The sequence below is a fragment of the Cyphellophora attinorum genome (assembly GCF_001299255.1).
Source record: "Cyphellophora attinorum strain CBS 131958 chromosome Unknown Contig7, whole genome shotgun sequence".
NCBI lineage: Eukaryota > Fungi > Ascomycota > Eurotiomycetes > Chaetothyriales > Cyphellophoraceae > Cyphellophora > Cyphellophora attinorum.
In genome coordinates, this window is record NW_017253235.1 from 1082267 (window position 1) to 1100107 (window position 17841).

Genomic DNA, 17841 nt, shown 5'->3' on the forward strand with positions numbered 1-17841 from the left:
GCCCTGCAACCCATTCCGACCGGCTTCTGTCGACTGAGCACGACTTGCGTGCGCGATGCCCGTGGTAACGGTACCAGGACCAGGAGCGATGGGGGTCTCTGACCTCATAATCCCACAAACGACAACGTTGGCACGCGATTCCACACAGTGATGCCACCATACAGGGCTTGCCACATGTCGGTCGACAGCTGGCAACGATAACAATCATTTCCCAGTTATTTCCTGCTGCACCCACTTCTCCAGACCGCCCTTCGCAATGATTTCCTGTACATTCGGTGGCAGCTCACCGACTTTCTCTGTCCATTTTGTTCCATCACCCTCGGTGACCTCAATTTGGCTATTCTTCACGTCCCAAAGCAGCTTCCACCCCGTCCGTCGGGTCAGCTGCTTCTCCTTGGCGTCGGTTGGGCCCGGCGGAGGGCTATCGAGACTTTGACTATTTTGCCCCGGCTCCGTGATAGGTGTCCCTGACGCCGGCGAGGATGTCTTATCCGAAAAGGTTTCCCTTAGTCTCTGAATGAGTTTAGGCACCTCGAGACCCATCAAAGCATTGTTGATGCTGTTGCGCGAGAAGATGTTGCCGAAGCTGCCGGCCACAACGAGCGGTATCTTCTTGGCCAGTATGGCTGTCGCAGCTTGCTCTCGGGAACTGCCGCAGCCAAAGTTGTAGCCACTGACAAGAATGTCGCCCTGCTTAGCCAGGCCCGAGAACTTAGGGTCGTAGTTCTCCATACATACTTCGGCCATCTTCTCGGGGGTCACGCCGTCCTGGTAGGTGTATTTGCCGGGATAGATTCCGTCTGTATTGATGTTGTCCGCATCGCAAAACACGATCTCACCCTCAACGCGTTCGGGGAAGCCCGGATATACTTCCGTTGCTGCGCTCGTAGGAGGAGTCTCGGTTGTCTGGGTTGTTTGTTCACCCTCACCGAACTTTGGCTCAGCGGTATCGATCATGTCATCCAGCTGGCCGATGATTTTGTCAAGAGCTTCCGAGGCAGTGATCAAGCGCTCCTCCTCGGGTATACCATCACCCGTGCCTCGCACGACACCCGACCACCCCTCCGGTCTTTCATACCAGCCAGGCCCGCTGATCTTGCCGGACAGTGCACTTGCCGCAACTACCTCCGGGCTAGCAAGGTACGCCTTTGCATCTGTGCTGCCCATGCGGCCTTTGAAGTTTCTATTAGTGGCGCTTATGCCAACCTCACCCGGCTCTAGCAGTCCCGTTCCGAGACCAATGCACGGTCCACAGCCTGCTGGTAGAGCTTCTGCGCCTGCCTCAATCAATGCTTGCCAATCGCCTTGCTCTTCGGCTATTTGCTGTTCTGGAACTGATGCAGCTGCGATGTAGAACTTGACTCCATCCGCAATCTGGGGCACCTTGCCGCCATTCTTCTCAGCGGCGTCTTTGAAGACTTTGGCTGCCGCTGCCAGGTCGGATGCTCGTGAATTCGTGCACGACACTAAGTATGCCTTATTGACAGGAATGTTCTGTGCCTCCAGCTCGTTCAATGCCGTGGCCACTTTCACCGAATTTGGGCCAGAAACATACGGCGAAAGGGTATTCAGGTCCAAATGCAATGTCTTCGCGTAGGCTGCCCCAGGATCCGCACGAAGTGGCTGCTGGAAGAGCTCATCGAGCCGCTCATGTGCAAAACGCGATCCACCCACCAATCCACCCTGATCGACGGCTGACATCGTTGCCTTCGACCTCAGCCACCCGTGCAGCATGCCATCCACAGGAAACAATCCCGACAAAGCTCCCCACTCCGTAGTCATGTTTGCGATCGTTAGTCTCGCATCGATAGGCAGACTCCGCATCGTCTCCTCCTCGCCCACAAACTCAATTGCGTGGTTCAGCACGTCGTCTTTGTCGAATAGACCGCACAGCGCCACGATGACATCCTTTCCCGTGACCCCCTTAGGTAGCACTCCCGAAAACCTCACCTTCGCAACAGGAGGAATCTGCCACCACGTCCGACCCGTTGCCCATATACTAGCCGCGTCCGTCCTAACCACCGGCGTCCCGAGACAGCCGATCCCGCCATACATATTCGTGTGGCTATCGCTCGCCACAACGAGTGCCCCAGGCCACGCATACCCCTCCTCGACCATAATCTGATGTCCAATCCCCCGCCCCGCAGGATAGAAGTCCGAGCCCTGCTTCTTCGCAAACTCCTCTATCTGCCGGTACTTAGTCAAATTCTTCTCGCTCTTATTCTGCACATCGTGATCAAGCGTCATAACAATCTGCTTCGGGTCATTGAGCTTCGTGGCACCAATCGACATGAATTTCAGAGCGACCGGCCAGGAGTTGTCGTGCGTCATGCAGTGATGCGGCGAGATTGTGACGTAGTCGCCGGACTTGACGAGCTTTCCATCTGCGAGGCCGACGGCATACTTTTGCACAATCTTCTCTGTGAGGGTTTGAGGTATTCGGGGAGCGGATGATCTGAGTGTGGAGAGGATGCCGGACGCAGAGGGGTCCTCAAGCTGAGAATGGAACGCCTGTGCTTGCCATCGCTGCGAAGTTGCGACAAAGTATGTGCGTGAGGGTTGCTGTCGCGCGGACTGGGCGATCTGGTGTCGTATCCGCGTACACAGGCGCATCATGGCTGTAGGTTCGAGAGCGCGAAGCGCTCAGTCGTAGCTTCGACCAGCTCCAGGGTTTGTTGTTGTCCCAGCCGAATGCGTTAGTGCCTATCCCCAGAACTATCGTTGTCGTTCGCTATGGTTATTGCCACGGAATTGGGCGCAGATCGTGGGCTGGGCTCGAGTTGGTGCTTTGGTAAGTATACCTGCCTCGACAATTTATTTTCTGCGGCATCGGCACCTCGGCGAGTCGGCTAAACGGTCTTTTCTGTGGTCGACGAATACGTTCAATGTGATTGGCTGCACATTCTGAATACTTCCAAGCAGTCTGTAGCAGACGAGCTGCGAGTCTAAGTACTGGGCGTTCTCTTTCAGTCGATCGCCTCCCGTTCTCGAGCCACAAAATGGCCGGGGACGGCGCTGAGGCTCTGACACTATTGGTCTGATCTGGTCCCACGCCCGGTATGCACGCACCACCTAGTCACGCACACAACCAGATGCCGCCCCAGCAGAGTGCTGGCTTCTTCAGCCCGCCACCACCTAACAACATGCATCATCAGGGTCCTCCGCAGCAACATCGCCACTCCGTCGCTGCCTATCCCACTGGTAGTCCTGGAGGGCCGCCTACAAAGACGAAACTGACTGGCGTGGTGTTTGGAAGGGCTTTGGTGGAGGGGGAAAGGAGGGCTGAGGAGGAGCCGAGGAGGGAGGGAAAGGGGAGGAAGAAGGGGAGGGAAGGGGAGGGGAAGAAGAAGGAAGGGGAAGGATGGTTAAGGAGGCTCAACAACTAGGAGAAACGTTGGGAGGGTGTCGTGCAATTGACTGTTGGTCTATGTGTAATTGGAGGATTTATTTTGGCAATTTGTATGGCATTTAAGTAGTTGATCGGTGGGATTGAGATGAGCCTCACTGGAGCGTCAGTGCGAAAGATTGATATGTCGCAGGACTTCTGGCCAGGTAGGCCCCTAAGGCCCGAGACTACTGATCTAATCTACTCGGTGGGATCAAAATGAGCCTCATTGGAGCGTCAGTGTGAAAGATTGACACGTCGTGGACTTTTCGGCCAGGGAGGGCGCTGTAGGGAAAATGCATCCAACACTCGACCTGCCACAGCTGCTCTCCAGAGCCCGTCGATTTGCTGTGGACTCGCCCAGTGCTGTTGCAATCATACTGAGTCGAACTTCACCCCGCAATTGAAAGTCTCTAGATTTTCTTGCCAGGGAGGGCACTGATTGTCCCAGACCGCTTTTTGCTAAAGACATCGATGGGCTCCAGATGAGCCTCACATAAGCGTCACTTCGTAGAAATAGAACCATTATAAAAATCGGGCCAGGGAGGCCGCTAAAGGGCATGGTTGCTGGTCAATGGGCGGGCTTCAGAGCAGCGTCACCTGAGCGTCACTTTGTGGCAACAGAGACTTCATGGGAATCGGGCCAGGGAGGGCGCTGTATGGGCCAGGATGGGGTTAGTGATCAATGTGCAGGCTTCAGAGGAGCGTCACCTGAGCGTCACTTCGTGGCAACAGAGTCTTCATGGAAATCGGGCCAGGGAGGCCGCTGAAGGTCCGAGGAGAAGATATTACGGCTGCGTTGGTACCTACTGATGGTCTATGGATATGCTAGCGGGCGCCTTGCTGCGGTATGCCGTGGTTAATTGCTCTCCCAGGCACTCCGCGACTGTCACAGCTTTCCAGTTCCGCTTCTCAACCCAATCCAGTATGTACTTGGTCGTCTGTAGCGCAGAGACGGGAATGGTGTCGTGCTGTACGAAGATCGCGCCCCCATCTGAGCCCCATTTGTCGACCTCTATGTCCACAGCGCGCTTCATGGCCTCGAGGTCGTTTGGAAATGTCGAATCACCGCTGTCTGCGCTCCAGTTGATGATGTGGTAGCCCAAGTCCTTCATGTCTTCGGCACAGTCTTCGCCGCAAGAGATGTATGGAGGCCTCATGTAGGTTGGGTAGCGGCCGAGAATGTTGGCTATGGCGCGTTCATTCCGATACATCTCGACTTTCCGCTCCTCAGAGCTGAGGGCATCGAGATCGGGGTGTGTCCAGGTGTGGGAAGCTATCTGGTGACCATCTGCGTCCATGGCTTGTATGGTCTCGCGCCATTGTTCAGAGAGGTCGATTTCGCCCTTCCCGTTATTGTTGCCAGTCACGAAGAACGTAGCTGTAGCGCCCGCCTCGCGTAGAAGATTGAGGATTGTGTTTGTATTGTTCGAGGGTCCGTCGTCAAAAGTGATTGCCACAGAGCCCGCCTGGGTGCAGCGTGTGATAGGCGGGCCAGACAACAACGGACGCTTGTCGCCGGACGTAGGTGGTCCAGGGGGGATTTCATCGGAGTCACAACGACCGTAAGCCTTCTGGCAGATGGTGGGTACCGCGCAATACTCCTTTCCTGTCCCCTATTTCGCATTAGTTCAGTCAGGGCGGCCTTCATGGGTCAAAACAAGCGTACACAGTATCCAGCGAATGAGCAGCATCGATTCTCTGAGCATCTCCTGCCAGCATTTGCAGGACCACATGTTTCTTCGACCGGGGCGGCCTCTGTGAGTGCTGCCAGCAGTGCAACTGCCACAGGGAGGACTTTGAGGAGATACATGATCAGTGATAGTTTGGAAGTGAATGTCAACCTGATGCTGGGTCGGGTTCGAAACGAGAGGGGTGGTTCCTGGTCTGGATGAATGCCGACCTCAAAGTGAATGCAGTCGATGCTTGATACTGTATGTTGCGGGAACATTAGAAGCACAACGAGGAAACGAGAAAGTCATAGCAGTCGAGAAAAGGGGGCGCCTTCCCGTTCGAGGCTTTTGCCCATGGTAGTCGCATTCACTGGCATGGGAAGTGAAGCCGGATCGTGACTGCTTTGCCCAATTAGCGCTGTGTATGGTGTAGAAAACGTGAGCAACAGCGAAGATGATCAGAAGGTTGCTTCAATGCTGTGCTTTTTGGCTATGTCAAAGAAACGTTCAAAAGGGCGCCAGGGAGGCCGCTGTAGCGGTTCTCGGAAATGGCGATTTCAAGCATCAGGGAATGAGAATCCGGCCAGGGAGGACTCTGTGCGTAGGCACTTGTTGCCTTCTGTACTGCCAATAAAGTTGCTGCACCCCGTCACCCTTCGTAATGCTCATTACCTCCATGATCTAACGAGCGGTGTAGCCGCCATCAATGACGAGATCGGAACCTGTGGTGTACGAGCTGGCATCCGAAGCGAAGTAGACGTATGCGCCCTTGAGCTCGGTACTTGGCATCTCGGCCCAAGGGGATCATGCTGTGCCACAGATCCTGAGTCTTCTTGTCAATGAAGTCCGAGAGACCAGTGTCGATGTAGCCAGGGGACACGGAGTTGACACGTGCGAAGTCGCGCCATTCGTTGGCAAGAGAGCGGGCAAGGTGGATGCAGCCAGCCTTTGCTACGTTGTAGGAAGTCTAGGTATGTCAGTAACTGGGCCCTCCCAACCGTAAATGGTCATCTCACCTGTTCTTGAGGGAAGTTGGCAATATGACCGGACATGGAGGCGGTGATGACAAGAGAACCGCTGCCTTGTTCCTTGAAGTGGTGACCGACAGCCTTAGCGCAGTGTAGCACACCCGTCAAGTCGGTATCGATGACCTCTTTCCAGTCCTCAACGCTCGAGTCCAAGATGCCAGCATTTGCTGTGCGGCCAGCGTTTGCAATCATGACATCGACCTTGCCAAAGTCCTTGATGACGCTCTCAACGAGCTTCTGCACATCGGCGTAGTCGTTGACGTTGCACTTGTATGGGATGCACTTGACGCCATATTTCTCCGAGATCTCCTTTGCGTTCTTCTCACCACCTTGAGGACGAGAGCTGTAGGTGATGGCAACGTCGGCGCCGAACTCAGCACAACCACGAGCTGCTTCGGTGCCAATGCCAGTGGCACCGGATGCACCTGTGACGATGACGACCTTGCCCTTCAACGAGAAGAGCTCATGGAGACTGCAGTCAACCTGGTATCAGCTCAAGGTCCGTAATGGGCAATAATTTGTCCAGCTAAAACAGAGGCTGGTAAGAACAATATGCAAGGCATACCTGGTGGACTTGGGAACGGAAACAGGCATGATTGCAGGTCAAGGTTGTATCAGATGGCTCTTAGAATGGTCTGAGTTGTTGAGGGACTTTGACGAGAATTAAAGCTAGATCTGAGAGCTTCGAGAAACGATGAGGACAGTTCACAGCTTATAAAGTGCAAGCTGGCGCATGTCGCGGATATCTTTCTTCACGTTGAGGAGTAACTCGAGAAATTCCGAGTCCCCCACCAAACACTTTACGTCACCGATTGGTTGCTTCTGAAGCTGCCCCTCCATAATCTGTTGCCCGGAGATGCAAAAAGAACCCGCGCGTTGCGTTATCTGTATGGTTGTCTCTCTGCAGTGTTCTCTTCTTCGGCCTAGCTGCCTGAACTCTGCGTTCTTCGGACCGCAGCTTGCATCCGTCGCGTCAGCTGGATGCTTCTTGGCAAATGGATCGTTTGCCCAATGCAGTACCCGATCGTGCCTGTTCCTGGGGTTGCCTTAGTAACTCGCAGGAGTGACTATCCATATGCATCCTTAGTCATCTCTTGACTCCTTGAGCATGGCAGTCTCTTCAAAGGTCGCTGTGACGTGGACCGCAATGTTTTCCATATACGAATAGTCCACGAAGACTTGTTCGGCTTGATCGGACTTGAGTGCAACTTCTTACAGGCAGAGCGTTACAGCAAGCCTCCTGGACCTGTTTTCAACAACTGTCAATAGTGATGAGTACGTTGAATGACATGTTGCTGATTCATCCAGGCTGTGGTACCGTCCCACCCTTGCTTGGAGTCGCGACGTCAAGACGGCTATTGACCAAATCTGCTACCGCCGCCTTAGTAGCCGAAAACTTCCCCAATGCTCAAACCTGTTACGCGGACGCTCGGGAGCGCAATAAAGATCAGTGCAACATCTACGACCAAAAGCACTCCACTTGCCAGTAGGAAGCGCGGCATGAAGACACGATACAGCATCAGATGTCGCCGGAGGTGACCAGCCCACATAGTTGTCGCGACTTGGATCGTCGCATAGTAGAGAGCATGAGTGAGGGTCGCGCTAATCACATCGCTCCAGATTCCTCGCAAGCCCTCCCTATGAATCGGCCGCTTCCAGAGGACCAGCAGTGGCACTGCAGCTGCGCACAGAATCTGTGCACCGAATTCGTTCAGTGTCATTAGCATTGGCGTCCAGGGATAGTGGATTGTTCGCAGAGGAATGAAGGCGGCATTCCATTGAATTGACGAGAGAACGGCCTGATGTCCGGTTTTGAAGAAGTGATAGCTCCCAAGCATAGCCAGGACAATCGGCCCAATCGAAGCCTTGGAAACCGCATTGATGGTAAGATGATTAGAATCAAGGATCTCGAGCAGGCTGAGGATCTGCCATGTGCAAATGGCGATAGAGAATTGGCCCATTGGCGGTAGAAGCAGCGATATGGCCACAACTAGCAATGGTATCATCAGGAAGAACCGACTACCGAACGCGTTGGCATATCCCAGGATAACTATTTGAGGCTTAGACCGTCCACCGTTGGCAGCTTGAACGCCGTGATTTAGGTTGATATCGAGGCAAGGCTGCGCCCAGATGAACGTGCTGATTCCGATAGGTAACGCCACGGCGAGGGCAAGTCTCGCAACTGTGATGTTGATGGTCTTCAGTATATCAGTCGACAAACGCTCTTCGAGCCAGTTGCCGTTGTCAGCAGCATCGAGCGTCCAGTAGACGGCGACGAAAGTCAAACCCAAGCGCAAACCCAGACCGATCCAGAAGCCGGCAGAGCCCGTCCAGGATGCGGTTCCTTTGTAGAATGCCTTGATGATCTCTGGAAGGAACAGTGCAATCGTGTAGGGGATGAGAAGCTGCCACGGCGCTGACGTCGAGGAGCTCGATGAAGCATAGAATGTTGATCGACAGCCAGGCATCTGCTCCTCCCGACATAGCCTGGAATAGGACGACAAGCGTGTTAGAATGATGAACACCACAGACTGATATGTGCCCAAAACTCGATCGGCTGTTGAGGACTGTCGAAGAGAAGAAATCAAAGCCACTGCGCCGAAGGTGGTAAGGAAGAACAGCAGTATAGTGTCCTCGTGAATGGTGTACGAGTTTGCAGCAAAGCCGGCCGACTGACTGATGCAGAAGAAAAGTGAAAGCCAGCCCCATACCGATGGAACAGACAGGTGCACAGACGCGTCTCGTCGTCGCCACAGATTTGCAAGAAAAGCAAAGATCCCTCCCACTGCAAAGCCGAAAACGCCTCCAGATACTGCGGAGAAATAATCTGGGAGGGCTACCCCAAGGAGAGGCCCAGCGAAGATTCCACCACCGACACCAGCGCAGATTGACCTGAGAAGCTCCGGCGCATAATTGGCTATGTCGCCAACGAAGAGGCGAGAGAATGTGAACAGCGCCACCAGTGCCAACATCGAGATGAATACGCCACAGACCATGTCAGTCAAGTTGAAATTTGCCCACAAACGCCGATACATGCCAATAGTCTCGCGATGCCAACTCTGGTAGTTTTCATGCACTTCCCGCCAGGTAGGTGACTTCTGCTGCGATGATTGAAGCACGAGTTGGTTCAGACTGTGCTGGACTGAATTTGCTCCCAGATCCTTCATCTTGCTGTACTCGTCCTGATAGTTCTGGATTTGACGCCACGCTAGCATTTCCACCGCAGCCAAGTTGTGCCAGTCATTGCTGCTGCGGCCGACGAAGCATTCAGGAATCGGTGTGCCAAGGTTGTTGTACGGTATAGGCAAGCCAAGCAGTAGAGATAGGGTCGATACCAAATCTATCTGGCCAACGCGTCGTTCTTTGGCAGTGGATGGCGGCCTCTGGTGAGATTGATCTGTGCGACCAAAATGGGGCTTCTTGGTGTACATCCATAACGCCGCCTCCACCTCTTCGTCTGACTCCCCACCGTGGTCGCCTTTGGTGTCCATGCCATGATCTCCCAGCACAACCAGTAGTGTATCATCGTCTATATCGTGGGCGATCTGGCTGAGGACTCTGTTCATTTGCTGCTGTTTATCGGCCATCGCGGGGTGATCTGGGCCGTAGCGGTGACCAGCGTGATCAACGCCAAGGAAATGGCCAATGATCACATCCCATTCATGCCTCCGATCTCGTTGCAACAATGGCATAATATGCTCGATGACGCCGTTGTCGAGAGTATGCAAGTCGTAAACATTAAAAGAATCGTATGCACGTGTGAGGTTCTTATTGAACGAATCTGGGAATAGCGCGTGCCATGTGTCATCACCGAGGTGCACCACACTCTTGCCAGCAGCGACCAATTGAGAGATCAGGCTGTCCTCCTCGATCGCAGTGCCGGCGAAGTTGGAACCGCCATCGATGAAGACTGGAAGCGTGCCGGTGGTAAGACCTTTCAGCCTCTGTAGCGTCGTCGTGGGTGGATCGGCGATGAACGGAAGGAGAAGCGCATTTCCTGGGTAGGATGCCGCCGTATCATATAAGAATGGGATATTGTCCAGGTAATGACCTGGGCTTCGATCCGCTGGCGCAGCGTGGGATGGAATCGTGAAGTCGTACCGCAATGCATCTACCACTATTACCACTGCCTTTTCAAAGCTTTTCGGATGCCAGCATCCATCTTGCGCTCTTGACTCAGTGCCATCAGGAAGCGTCCCACAAGCTGATCTACTGTCCAGCACGAGTCGCGTTAAAAGAAATCCTTTCGCAAAGAAGAAAAGTCCGAGTAATTGTACAGAACTAGCATCAGATCAGCGCTCGACCAACACGAAAGTGCTGCGTGCCACGCTTACAGAAGCCATAATAACAGCAGCGAGACGAGGATGTGCGAGACCTTGAATGCTAAGGTCTTCTTTCTGTTCTCCTCATCCAGCCGCTCGTTGGTTGTTGCCGACAGTACATCCTGTTCGATCGGAGATCCACTCGAATCATCTTGCGCGACCATTACTCTCCGTCGCCATCAACACAAAGACAGAGACGAATACTCATGTACAGAGTGTTAGGGAGGTTTAAAGATTTGGGGATCAGACTGCACCCACACGACGCGCAGTTCGAGTTGAGTGCTGTGCTGTGGACCGAGAATTTAGAGTTCGGACGGCGGAAAGAGCCGCGGTGATCGCTGACCCGCTTTCAGGAACGGACATGGTACTCTTCTCAACGTGAGATCTCATGCACCGTACATACAGCAACGTGGCGGCAACATCATTGACACGCCAGATTCTCACGGCGTCGAGAGCTTTCGGCGTGGGGTGAACTAGGTTATCATTGGCGTGATGAAGTCGAGCTTCCCAATGCATGGTTGGGCCTTGCCTAAGACTGTACCAATGCTGCTGACGCAATTCTGGAAGCGTAAGATGGCGGCTACGGTATAATACTGAGTTGATGAATATTTGACAGAGAACGCCCGGTAAGTTGTCGCATTGCACAGTGAGCCAGCCTGTGTGCACTAGACAGTACTCACGTGATCATGCTTCTGCTTAGTAAAACCTGTGGAACCGCCACGAACTGCAGTGCTTTCTCCGAATCTCTTTCATCTCGTCTCCAATATCTCTCACGATCCAATATCTTGCAGGGCCTGAGCACACTTGCGTCCTCGATCGGACAGTGCAGAAGTCGCGATCATGGCAGACACAGAAGTTGCTGACGTGCCTTTGGTGTCCTTTAAGAAGCGTGGCGCCAAAGCGAAAGCCAACCTACGGAAACGAGAGCCTACGCCGCCTGCGCAGTCAGACTCGGACTCTGGCTTCACATCTTCTGAGGACGAGGGCGGGCGTGCAATCAAGCGGAGAAAAACAAATGCAACCGTGACTGCTTCATCTACCAACAACAACTCAAGTCGACTGGACGCTCCTGCTGCGCCCACAACGAAATTAGTCCCTCAAAGCCTCACGACGAAGGACGACGCCACCAAGACCGCAGACTGGTACGACGAATCCTCCACCGGCAAACCCACCACCAAATCCTCCTCCACAAAACAAGACGGCGCCGACCCCGACGGCACCTACCGCGGCCTGTCTTCCTACAGCAACTTCATCACCACCAATCCCGACCGCCACATCCCCAAAACCGCCCAGATCGGACCACAGAAGAACGCCTCCAGTAACGTGCGCACCATAACAGTCACCGACTTTGCGCCCGACGTGTGCAAAGACTACAAGCAGACCGGCTTCTGCGGATTTGGGGACAGCTGCAAGTTTCTTCACGCAAGAGAGGCATATTCGCAAGGGTGGCAGTTAGATCGGGAATGGGAGATCAACACCAAGGGAAAGAAGCTGAAAGGCAGAACAGTCGCATCTGCGGCCGGGCGAAGGAATGGCGGCGAGGCGGAGCCGAACGACGACGGTAACGACGATGCATTGCTGGAGAGTATTCCATTTGCATGCATAATTTGCAAAGAATCATACAAAAGTCCTATCGTGACAAAGTGCGGACACTACTTCTGCGAGGCGTGCGCATTGAAGAGGTACAGAAGAGATCCTTCGTGTGCGGCCTGTGGGACAGGAACTGGTGGGGTGTTTAATGTTGCGAAGAAGTTGAACAAATTATTGGATAGGAAGAAGGAGCGGGAAAGGGAGAGAGAACTGGAGAAACAGAAGGCTGATGCGGAAGGTGCTTGAGCAGGCCAATTCGGAAGCTCGCGTGTCTGCAACAGGATGGCTAGAAGAAGCCCGTTGACTGTGCTCTTCACGAGACCGGATGACGTTCTTGTTCGATGAGATATGAGGCCAGATGACTGGAATATATGTACAGAATCCATCACCATTATTTCAGCTACAGCGGCGTCTGTGGCCAATCTCTCTGAAACACGCCCCAAACCATGATGAAGCTCATCTGGTTGTTGCCGGAAGCCATGCAGCTATGATTAAGAATATGTAAGTCACTATTGAAATTGCTCGCTCGAACGCTTGAACATGCGAAAGGTTGCACCAAAAACATGAAAAGGCCGTTCTCCTTCCCTTGCCTTCCTGACTCACTGCTGCCCGACCAAATGACCGCGTAGCCCTTACAAAGCCCGCCCGAAATGAGGCGACTTCTTTTGAGCCAGCATCACCTCGACATACCCTCATCCTCCTCCCCAACCACATCCAGCGCCTCACCCTGCCCACTCTTCCCCTGACTCATCACACTCCCCGAACTCCCTCTCTTTCCCTGCCTCTTCCTCGCCACCTCCTTACTCGTCTGATCTTTCGCCTCTTTCGGCGTCGTCAGCTTCGACCCATCCTCAACCTTGTCATCGCCATTAGTTGTAGCAGTAGGCTTCTTTTCTTCCTTTTTGTCATCCTTCTTCGAGCCTGGTGGACCTTTCAAGAACATCGCCTTGAGCTGCTCTTTCTGCTTTCGTTTTTCTTCCTTTTCGCGCTTTTCCCGCTCAACGGGATCTTCAGCAGCTGCTTTCGCTGAGGCGTACTCTTTCCATTTTCGCCAGCCGTCGTAGTCGATGAGGGCCTGCATGCAGCCCCATTCGGTGACTTTGCGCTCCATCCAGACGAAGTTCACGGGCTGCGGGAAGAAAGACATGTTAGCTCCATTGAGACCGGCAGGGGAGATTTCGCGTATAGGGCGATTCAAATGGCGTCGTACCTTTGTCAAGAAATCGTTGCAACCCGCCGCCAGCGCCTCATGACGATCACTCTGCAAGCTGCTCGCCGTCAGAGCCACGATGATGACCGGACTTTTGAAGTCGTTCTTGTCACCCAGATCGTCCTCCTTTGGGATAGGCGGTCGCTCCGTGCCGTTGACAGCATTCGCCTTGCCTCCAAACACTCCGATGCCGTTGACGCCCTCCAGCCGCCGAATCTCCTTCGTGGCCTCGAGACCGCTCATGACAGGTAGCTGGATGTCCATAAGCACCAAGTGAAAGCCTCCCTTCCGCCATGTCTTGACTGCTTCGCCTCCGTCCTGCGCACTTGTCCATCTGACTTTCAGGCGCTTCATGAATGCTTCCAAGAGTCGTAGATTGATGACGTTGTCTTCTACAATAAGCACATTGATGGGCGGTACCGTGCCGTCGAGTAACGAAGCTGATGCTGGCTTTGGCGTCTCTCCGTTGATCGCACCTGCTGACGCACGTGGACCAGATGATTTCTTCTTCTTAGGTCTTTGACCTGGCCGTGGCGAGCCTACCCGGTTGGGCGGTGTGATCGATGGTTTGTGTTGATCGGAGGTCGGGGCAGGTGGAGTGGGAATTGGCTGGGCTGGCTGACCGTTGAGCTGGTTCTTGGGTTCTGCTGTCTGCGTTAGATCGAAGGCGGGCCGAGTATTATTTCTCGGGCTCACCTATAAGCCATTGCCGGACTGGGAGCTGTGCATCACAGTTGGACTAGAAGTGTGCTGCCTAGCGTAATTCGGCCTTGCAACTCGTCTTCGACCCGTACCGCCACCGGGGCTTGGCAATGGTTGCTGTTGTCCAGCTGCGAGTATGGCCATCGACGGTATGGGCCCATTTTGTGTCTGTACCATTTGTGGTGACTGCATCTGCACAGGACCGAAATAGTCTGGCGCCCCTTCGTCAGGTCGGTACTGCACTGGCATGAAGTAGCCTCCATTATACGACATCTGATGGTTGCCAGGCCGCGGAGAGGGTTTAGGCGTTGATCTGTTCTTAGATAGTTCGATAATCAGTGCATCGTCAATGCCCTGTCCACCAGGGTAATTGTCGTCCAAGGTACGGCCCACCGGCTCTTCCGGACCGAGTGCTCTCTCATGGCCTGCATTGTTGTTTGTGTGTAGCTGATCGCGAGTGACAAGTTTCAAAATTATGTCAGGTGAATCAATCGTCCTGCCTAGCGAATTCGCATATTTTAGCAGTATGACATCGCGCAGGTTGTCGACTAGATCGTCGCTGTTGACCTCGACACGTGTAGCAGAGGCGTTCGGGCGCTTCACCCATACCTTGCGCGGCATGACCGGTGCTGCTATCGACGGCTGGGTATGCACATGGCTGTCATGATCGGGCGAGGCGGAAGGCGGGCGGGAGTGAGTGGACGGCTCGTCAACGTCGGTGATGGCGATCGAGGGGTTGACTGAGGTGACGGGTGTGGGTGCTTCGACTGTGTGAGGTGTGGTGTCGTTTGTGCGAGCCGTAGAGGGAATGGAGGGCACTGGTGGTGCAGTGTCCTGATCAGAGGTTCGATACTCCGAGGAGCGCGATTTCGAGCGTCGTCGCGACCCAATCAGCAGCGATCCTGACAAAGATCGGAGCAGTGGAATTCGGCTGGCTCGTGCGGTCTCTCGTATCTTCATTCGAGGCATCTAAGGGACCTGTACACCGCAACTGATGGAACGTTTGACAGATTCCGCTGCATTATTGTGCGCCTTCAAGCTGCGTAAAATAACGTCCTGCGAAGAAGTGGTGGCCGCCCTGGCAAACCAAGGATAACCTTGGACACCGGCGAGCGTCAATAAATTGGAGTCGTGAATACAGGCCCAGCCCGCTTGGAAATTGGTCGATCTGCCTCACAGCGCCGATACACACTCCCCTGGAATACCCAAGCACATGCTTACTGCGCAGTGAACCCGCGATTTGGAGTTCCGGGACACTTGTCTAAGGGATTCTCGACTATCTACGCGTCGCGTCGGCTCCCAGGAACTTGGAGACGTCTGAGGAATACAGGAAATAGGCGAGTGCGGTTCACTTAGCATTGGTGGCCAGAACGAGGTCCTATGCCAGACGAGAATCTGGCAGACCACCCAAATATGCGACCGCACAACTACACGGTGATGTTGTTGACTGCAGTGCTTGTGCAGCCAGGACTGTCTCCTTACCGCTTTGCACACAGTATTCCCTGTTCTCGAATGTCTGAAGAATCTACAAGAAGAGTTCGCGAATGCTCGTTGAGGTTTCATGCAATCTACCTGGGCCATAACTACCAGCTGGGGAGTCTCTGACCGCCCACTGAACAAGGAACAGAATGCATTTCATATCGTGCTATGCCCCATACCAAAGGAATGTCGCAAATAACGTGCAATGCAATAGAGAGAACGATGTCACGCTTGCTTTGCCTCCTTTACTCCTCCAGTTCCTCCAATCAACCTAGAAAGATGAAGCAGAAAATCCAGTGCTTGCGCAGCGCGGTGCCGTCTTCCAGTGTCATATCCCGTGGCCCCGACGAGGATATCGAGAGCCACCCCAAACCAGACCGTTCAGTATGTACGCAATTGGGGAATCGAAAAGAGATAGAGACCAAAGAACGAATGCAAATCCTGATCAGTAACCTTCAATGAATATGTCGCAGGCTGAACTCCAGTAGTGTGAGTACTGTCGCTATCCATTTGCGCCAAAATGCTGCATGATATGGATCCTGCCTGAGTGTAGCAGGGACGCTCGAGAGATCGTGCCAAGGGTGCTATGGCATCTACCCACAAAGTACAGCTGCGACTAAGCTGTGTGATATCGAGGCGCGAGTACTAGCGCTTCGCAATCGATTTACTGGTCGAAAGCGAAAGCGCCAGCGAGCAACGGTCGAATCGCTCATCGACCCATCATATAGTCCGGATACATGGTGCTGCCCAAATGAGGTAGCCCAGAGCCTGATGGCATCTGCACGCTGCGTGGACTAGCAGTACCAGCGCCCTGGTGCATGAAAGGTCCAGTGATCGGCGGGCTTCCTATGGGTGCCGGCATTGTCGAGCCATTGCTCATTGCCATCGGCATACCAAGGCCTGGGGGTGGGCCGTTCACGGACGAGAATCCAGGCGGCGTCATCCCTGTAGGCGAAGAAATGCCCATTGAACCTGCGCCACTCATAGTTGAATGTGGATTGTTGCTACCGGGCTGGCCAGCTCGAACTCCCAGAGGATTCTTCGAAAAGCTCAGGCGGATGCCGCCTTTGACGCTGTTATGTAATTGCACACCATACAGCTCGTTCAATGCCTTCGTAGCAAATGAGATATCCTCAAACTCCACGAAACACATTGGGCCATTCTGCTTTGTTCGGAAACAGAGTCTCTTGTAACCTCTTTGCTTGGAAAAGAGTGCCTTAAGTTCGTCCTCGGAGGTATCGATCGGTAGGTTGCCAACGTAAAGAGTGTTACACGGCGGATTTTGATCGGCTGGATTGACGGGCGGGTAATTGTGTCGTAAGAACGTTGGACCTGGATACGCAGATCGAGGACCGCCAGCTGGACTGAAAGCACCATGATTTTGATATGGGTGCGCAGATTGTGGCGAAGTCATTCGAGGGCCATTCAAGCCATTGTGCATGTCTGTGTTCAGGGAGAGCGCTCCGAAAGCGGCAGTTGGCGGTTGCGGACCTCGCTGTCGGGGTACTGGCTGGCTATTTATGTAGGCAAGGGGATCTTTGATCAGATCGCCGGTATCTTCGTCGCCGCCCTCTTCGCCAATCATCAGCTTGCCAGTCATCCTTCGATCCTTCATAGTCGCATTCGGGGAACTGGGTGCAAAAATGCTGTGCATGTTGTCAGAAGGCTGCGGTGGAGATCCAACGGCAGGAGGGGATGTTTTATCCATGGCTTGGAATGTGCCGTTGAACCTGGATGGCTTTGATGGATGACTGGGAGCAGGAGAGACCGTTTGAGTCATCTTACGCGCCGACTGAGGATCTAAGGTGTTCCTCCTGCCGAGTGCGCTCAAGGCTGGTCCAGAGATGACATTGACGATCATGTTGCCTTGTCCTGCGGTGTTCGGCTTGCCATCAAGCATCGCACGGGCCTCCGCGGCACTGTTGATAGACGTGAAGCGGGCAACGGCTGTCGCGAAGCCGACGTCCTCGTCAAGCTCGTTCGGCACGAGGTCTGCATCCTTCAGATCTTTTGCAAACAAAAGCATCGTCCTCAGTGACTCCGGAGTAGTGCTCTTCGGTAACTTGCGCAACAATAGGGTTGTAGGGGACATCTTGCTCTCGTTGGCGCTGGACATTCGCCTGTCGACCATGGCGGCCTGGTTGAGATTTGAATTCATTGAAAACACCTGGTCTGTTCGAACCTGGTGACGAAATGCAGCGACTGCAGTCATGCTTTGCGGCTTCCACGACCAATCTCCCTACAACTCCAACGCCAATGCCGGAAAATCCTAATCGGCGTACTTGTTGACGGCCTAAGACGGCGCACTTGTCGTGATAAGTTCGTGACCCAGACGCATTCGATGGCAGCTTTGTCTAGCCCGCGTGTTCGGCGCAAAACCGACCAACAGTCCCGAAGTCTGATGCGACAGACTGGTAGTCCCGCCCCAGCAAACGCTCTGCGATGCAACGTC

At 53.9% G+C, this 17841-nt stretch overlaps 7 protein-coding genes across 7 annotated transcripts; 2 read left to right on the forward strand and 5 right to left on the reverse strand.

The window, feature by feature from the left end:
* Positions 1-204: 204 nt before the first annotated feature.
* AB675_9880 (Homoaconitase, mitochondrial) lies at positions 205-2613 on the reverse strand (the record flags this gene model as incomplete). Its single annotated transcript, XM_018150454.1, has 1 exon — positions 205-2613. The coding sequence occupies one exon, from the start codon at positions 2611-2613 to the stop codon at positions 205-207; it is 2409 nt and encodes an 802-aa protein (XP_018002387.1).
* A 446-nt stretch (positions 2614-3059) lies between these two features.
* AB675_9881 (uncharacterized protein) lies at positions 3060-3386 on the forward strand (the record flags this gene model as incomplete). Its single annotated transcript, XM_018150455.1, has 1 exon — positions 3060-3386. The coding sequence occupies one exon, from the start codon at positions 3060-3062 to the stop codon at positions 3384-3386; it is 327 nt and encodes a 108-aa protein (XP_018002214.1).
* Positions 3387-4191: 805 nt separating this feature from the next.
* Positions 4192-6680, reverse strand: AB675_9882 (putative NADP-dependent mannitol dehydrogenase; the record flags this gene model as incomplete). Its single annotated transcript, XM_018150456.1, has 4 exons — positions 4192-5001; positions 5792-6025; positions 6075-6558; positions 6652-6680. The coding sequence occupies 4 exons, from the start codon at positions 6678-6680 to the stop codon at positions 4192-4194; spliced, it is 1557 nt and encodes a 518-aa protein (XP_018002568.1).
* Positions 6681-7468: 788 nt separating this feature from the next.
* AB675_9883 (GPI ethanolamine phosphate transferase 3) lies at positions 7469-10572 on the reverse strand (the record flags this gene model as incomplete). The annotated part of the gene is made up of 2 exons (XM_018150457.1): positions 7469-10367; positions 10421-10572. 2 exons carry the CDS (start codon positions 10570-10572, stop codon positions 7469-7471), a joined length of 3051 nt encoding a protein of 1016 aa, XP_018002428.1.
* A 676-nt stretch (positions 10573-11248) lies between these two features.
* Positions 11249-12244, forward strand: AB675_9884 (Pre-mRNA-splicing factor cwc24; the record flags this gene model as incomplete). The annotated part of the gene is made up of 1 exon (XM_018150458.1): positions 11249-12244. The coding sequence occupies one exon, from the start codon at positions 11249-11251 to the stop codon at positions 12242-12244; it is 996 nt and encodes a 331-aa protein (XP_018002249.1).
* A 430-nt stretch (positions 12245-12674) lies between these two features.
* AB675_9885 (Response regulator mcs4) lies at positions 12675-14879 on the reverse strand (the record flags this gene model as incomplete). Its single annotated transcript, XM_018150459.1, has 2 exons — positions 12675-13852; positions 14003-14879. The coding sequence occupies 2 exons, from the start codon at positions 14877-14879 to the stop codon at positions 12675-12677; spliced, it is 2055 nt and encodes a 684-aa protein (XP_018002548.1).
* A 1219-nt stretch (positions 14880-16098) lies between these two features.
* On the reverse strand, positions 16099-17520 carry AB675_9886 (Cell wall integrity protein scw1; the record flags this gene model as incomplete). Its single annotated transcript, XM_018150460.1, has 1 exon — positions 16099-17520. The coding sequence occupies one exon, from the start codon at positions 17518-17520 to the stop codon at positions 16099-16101; it is 1422 nt and encodes a 473-aa protein (XP_018002218.1).
* Positions 17521-17841: the final 321 nt, after the last annotated feature.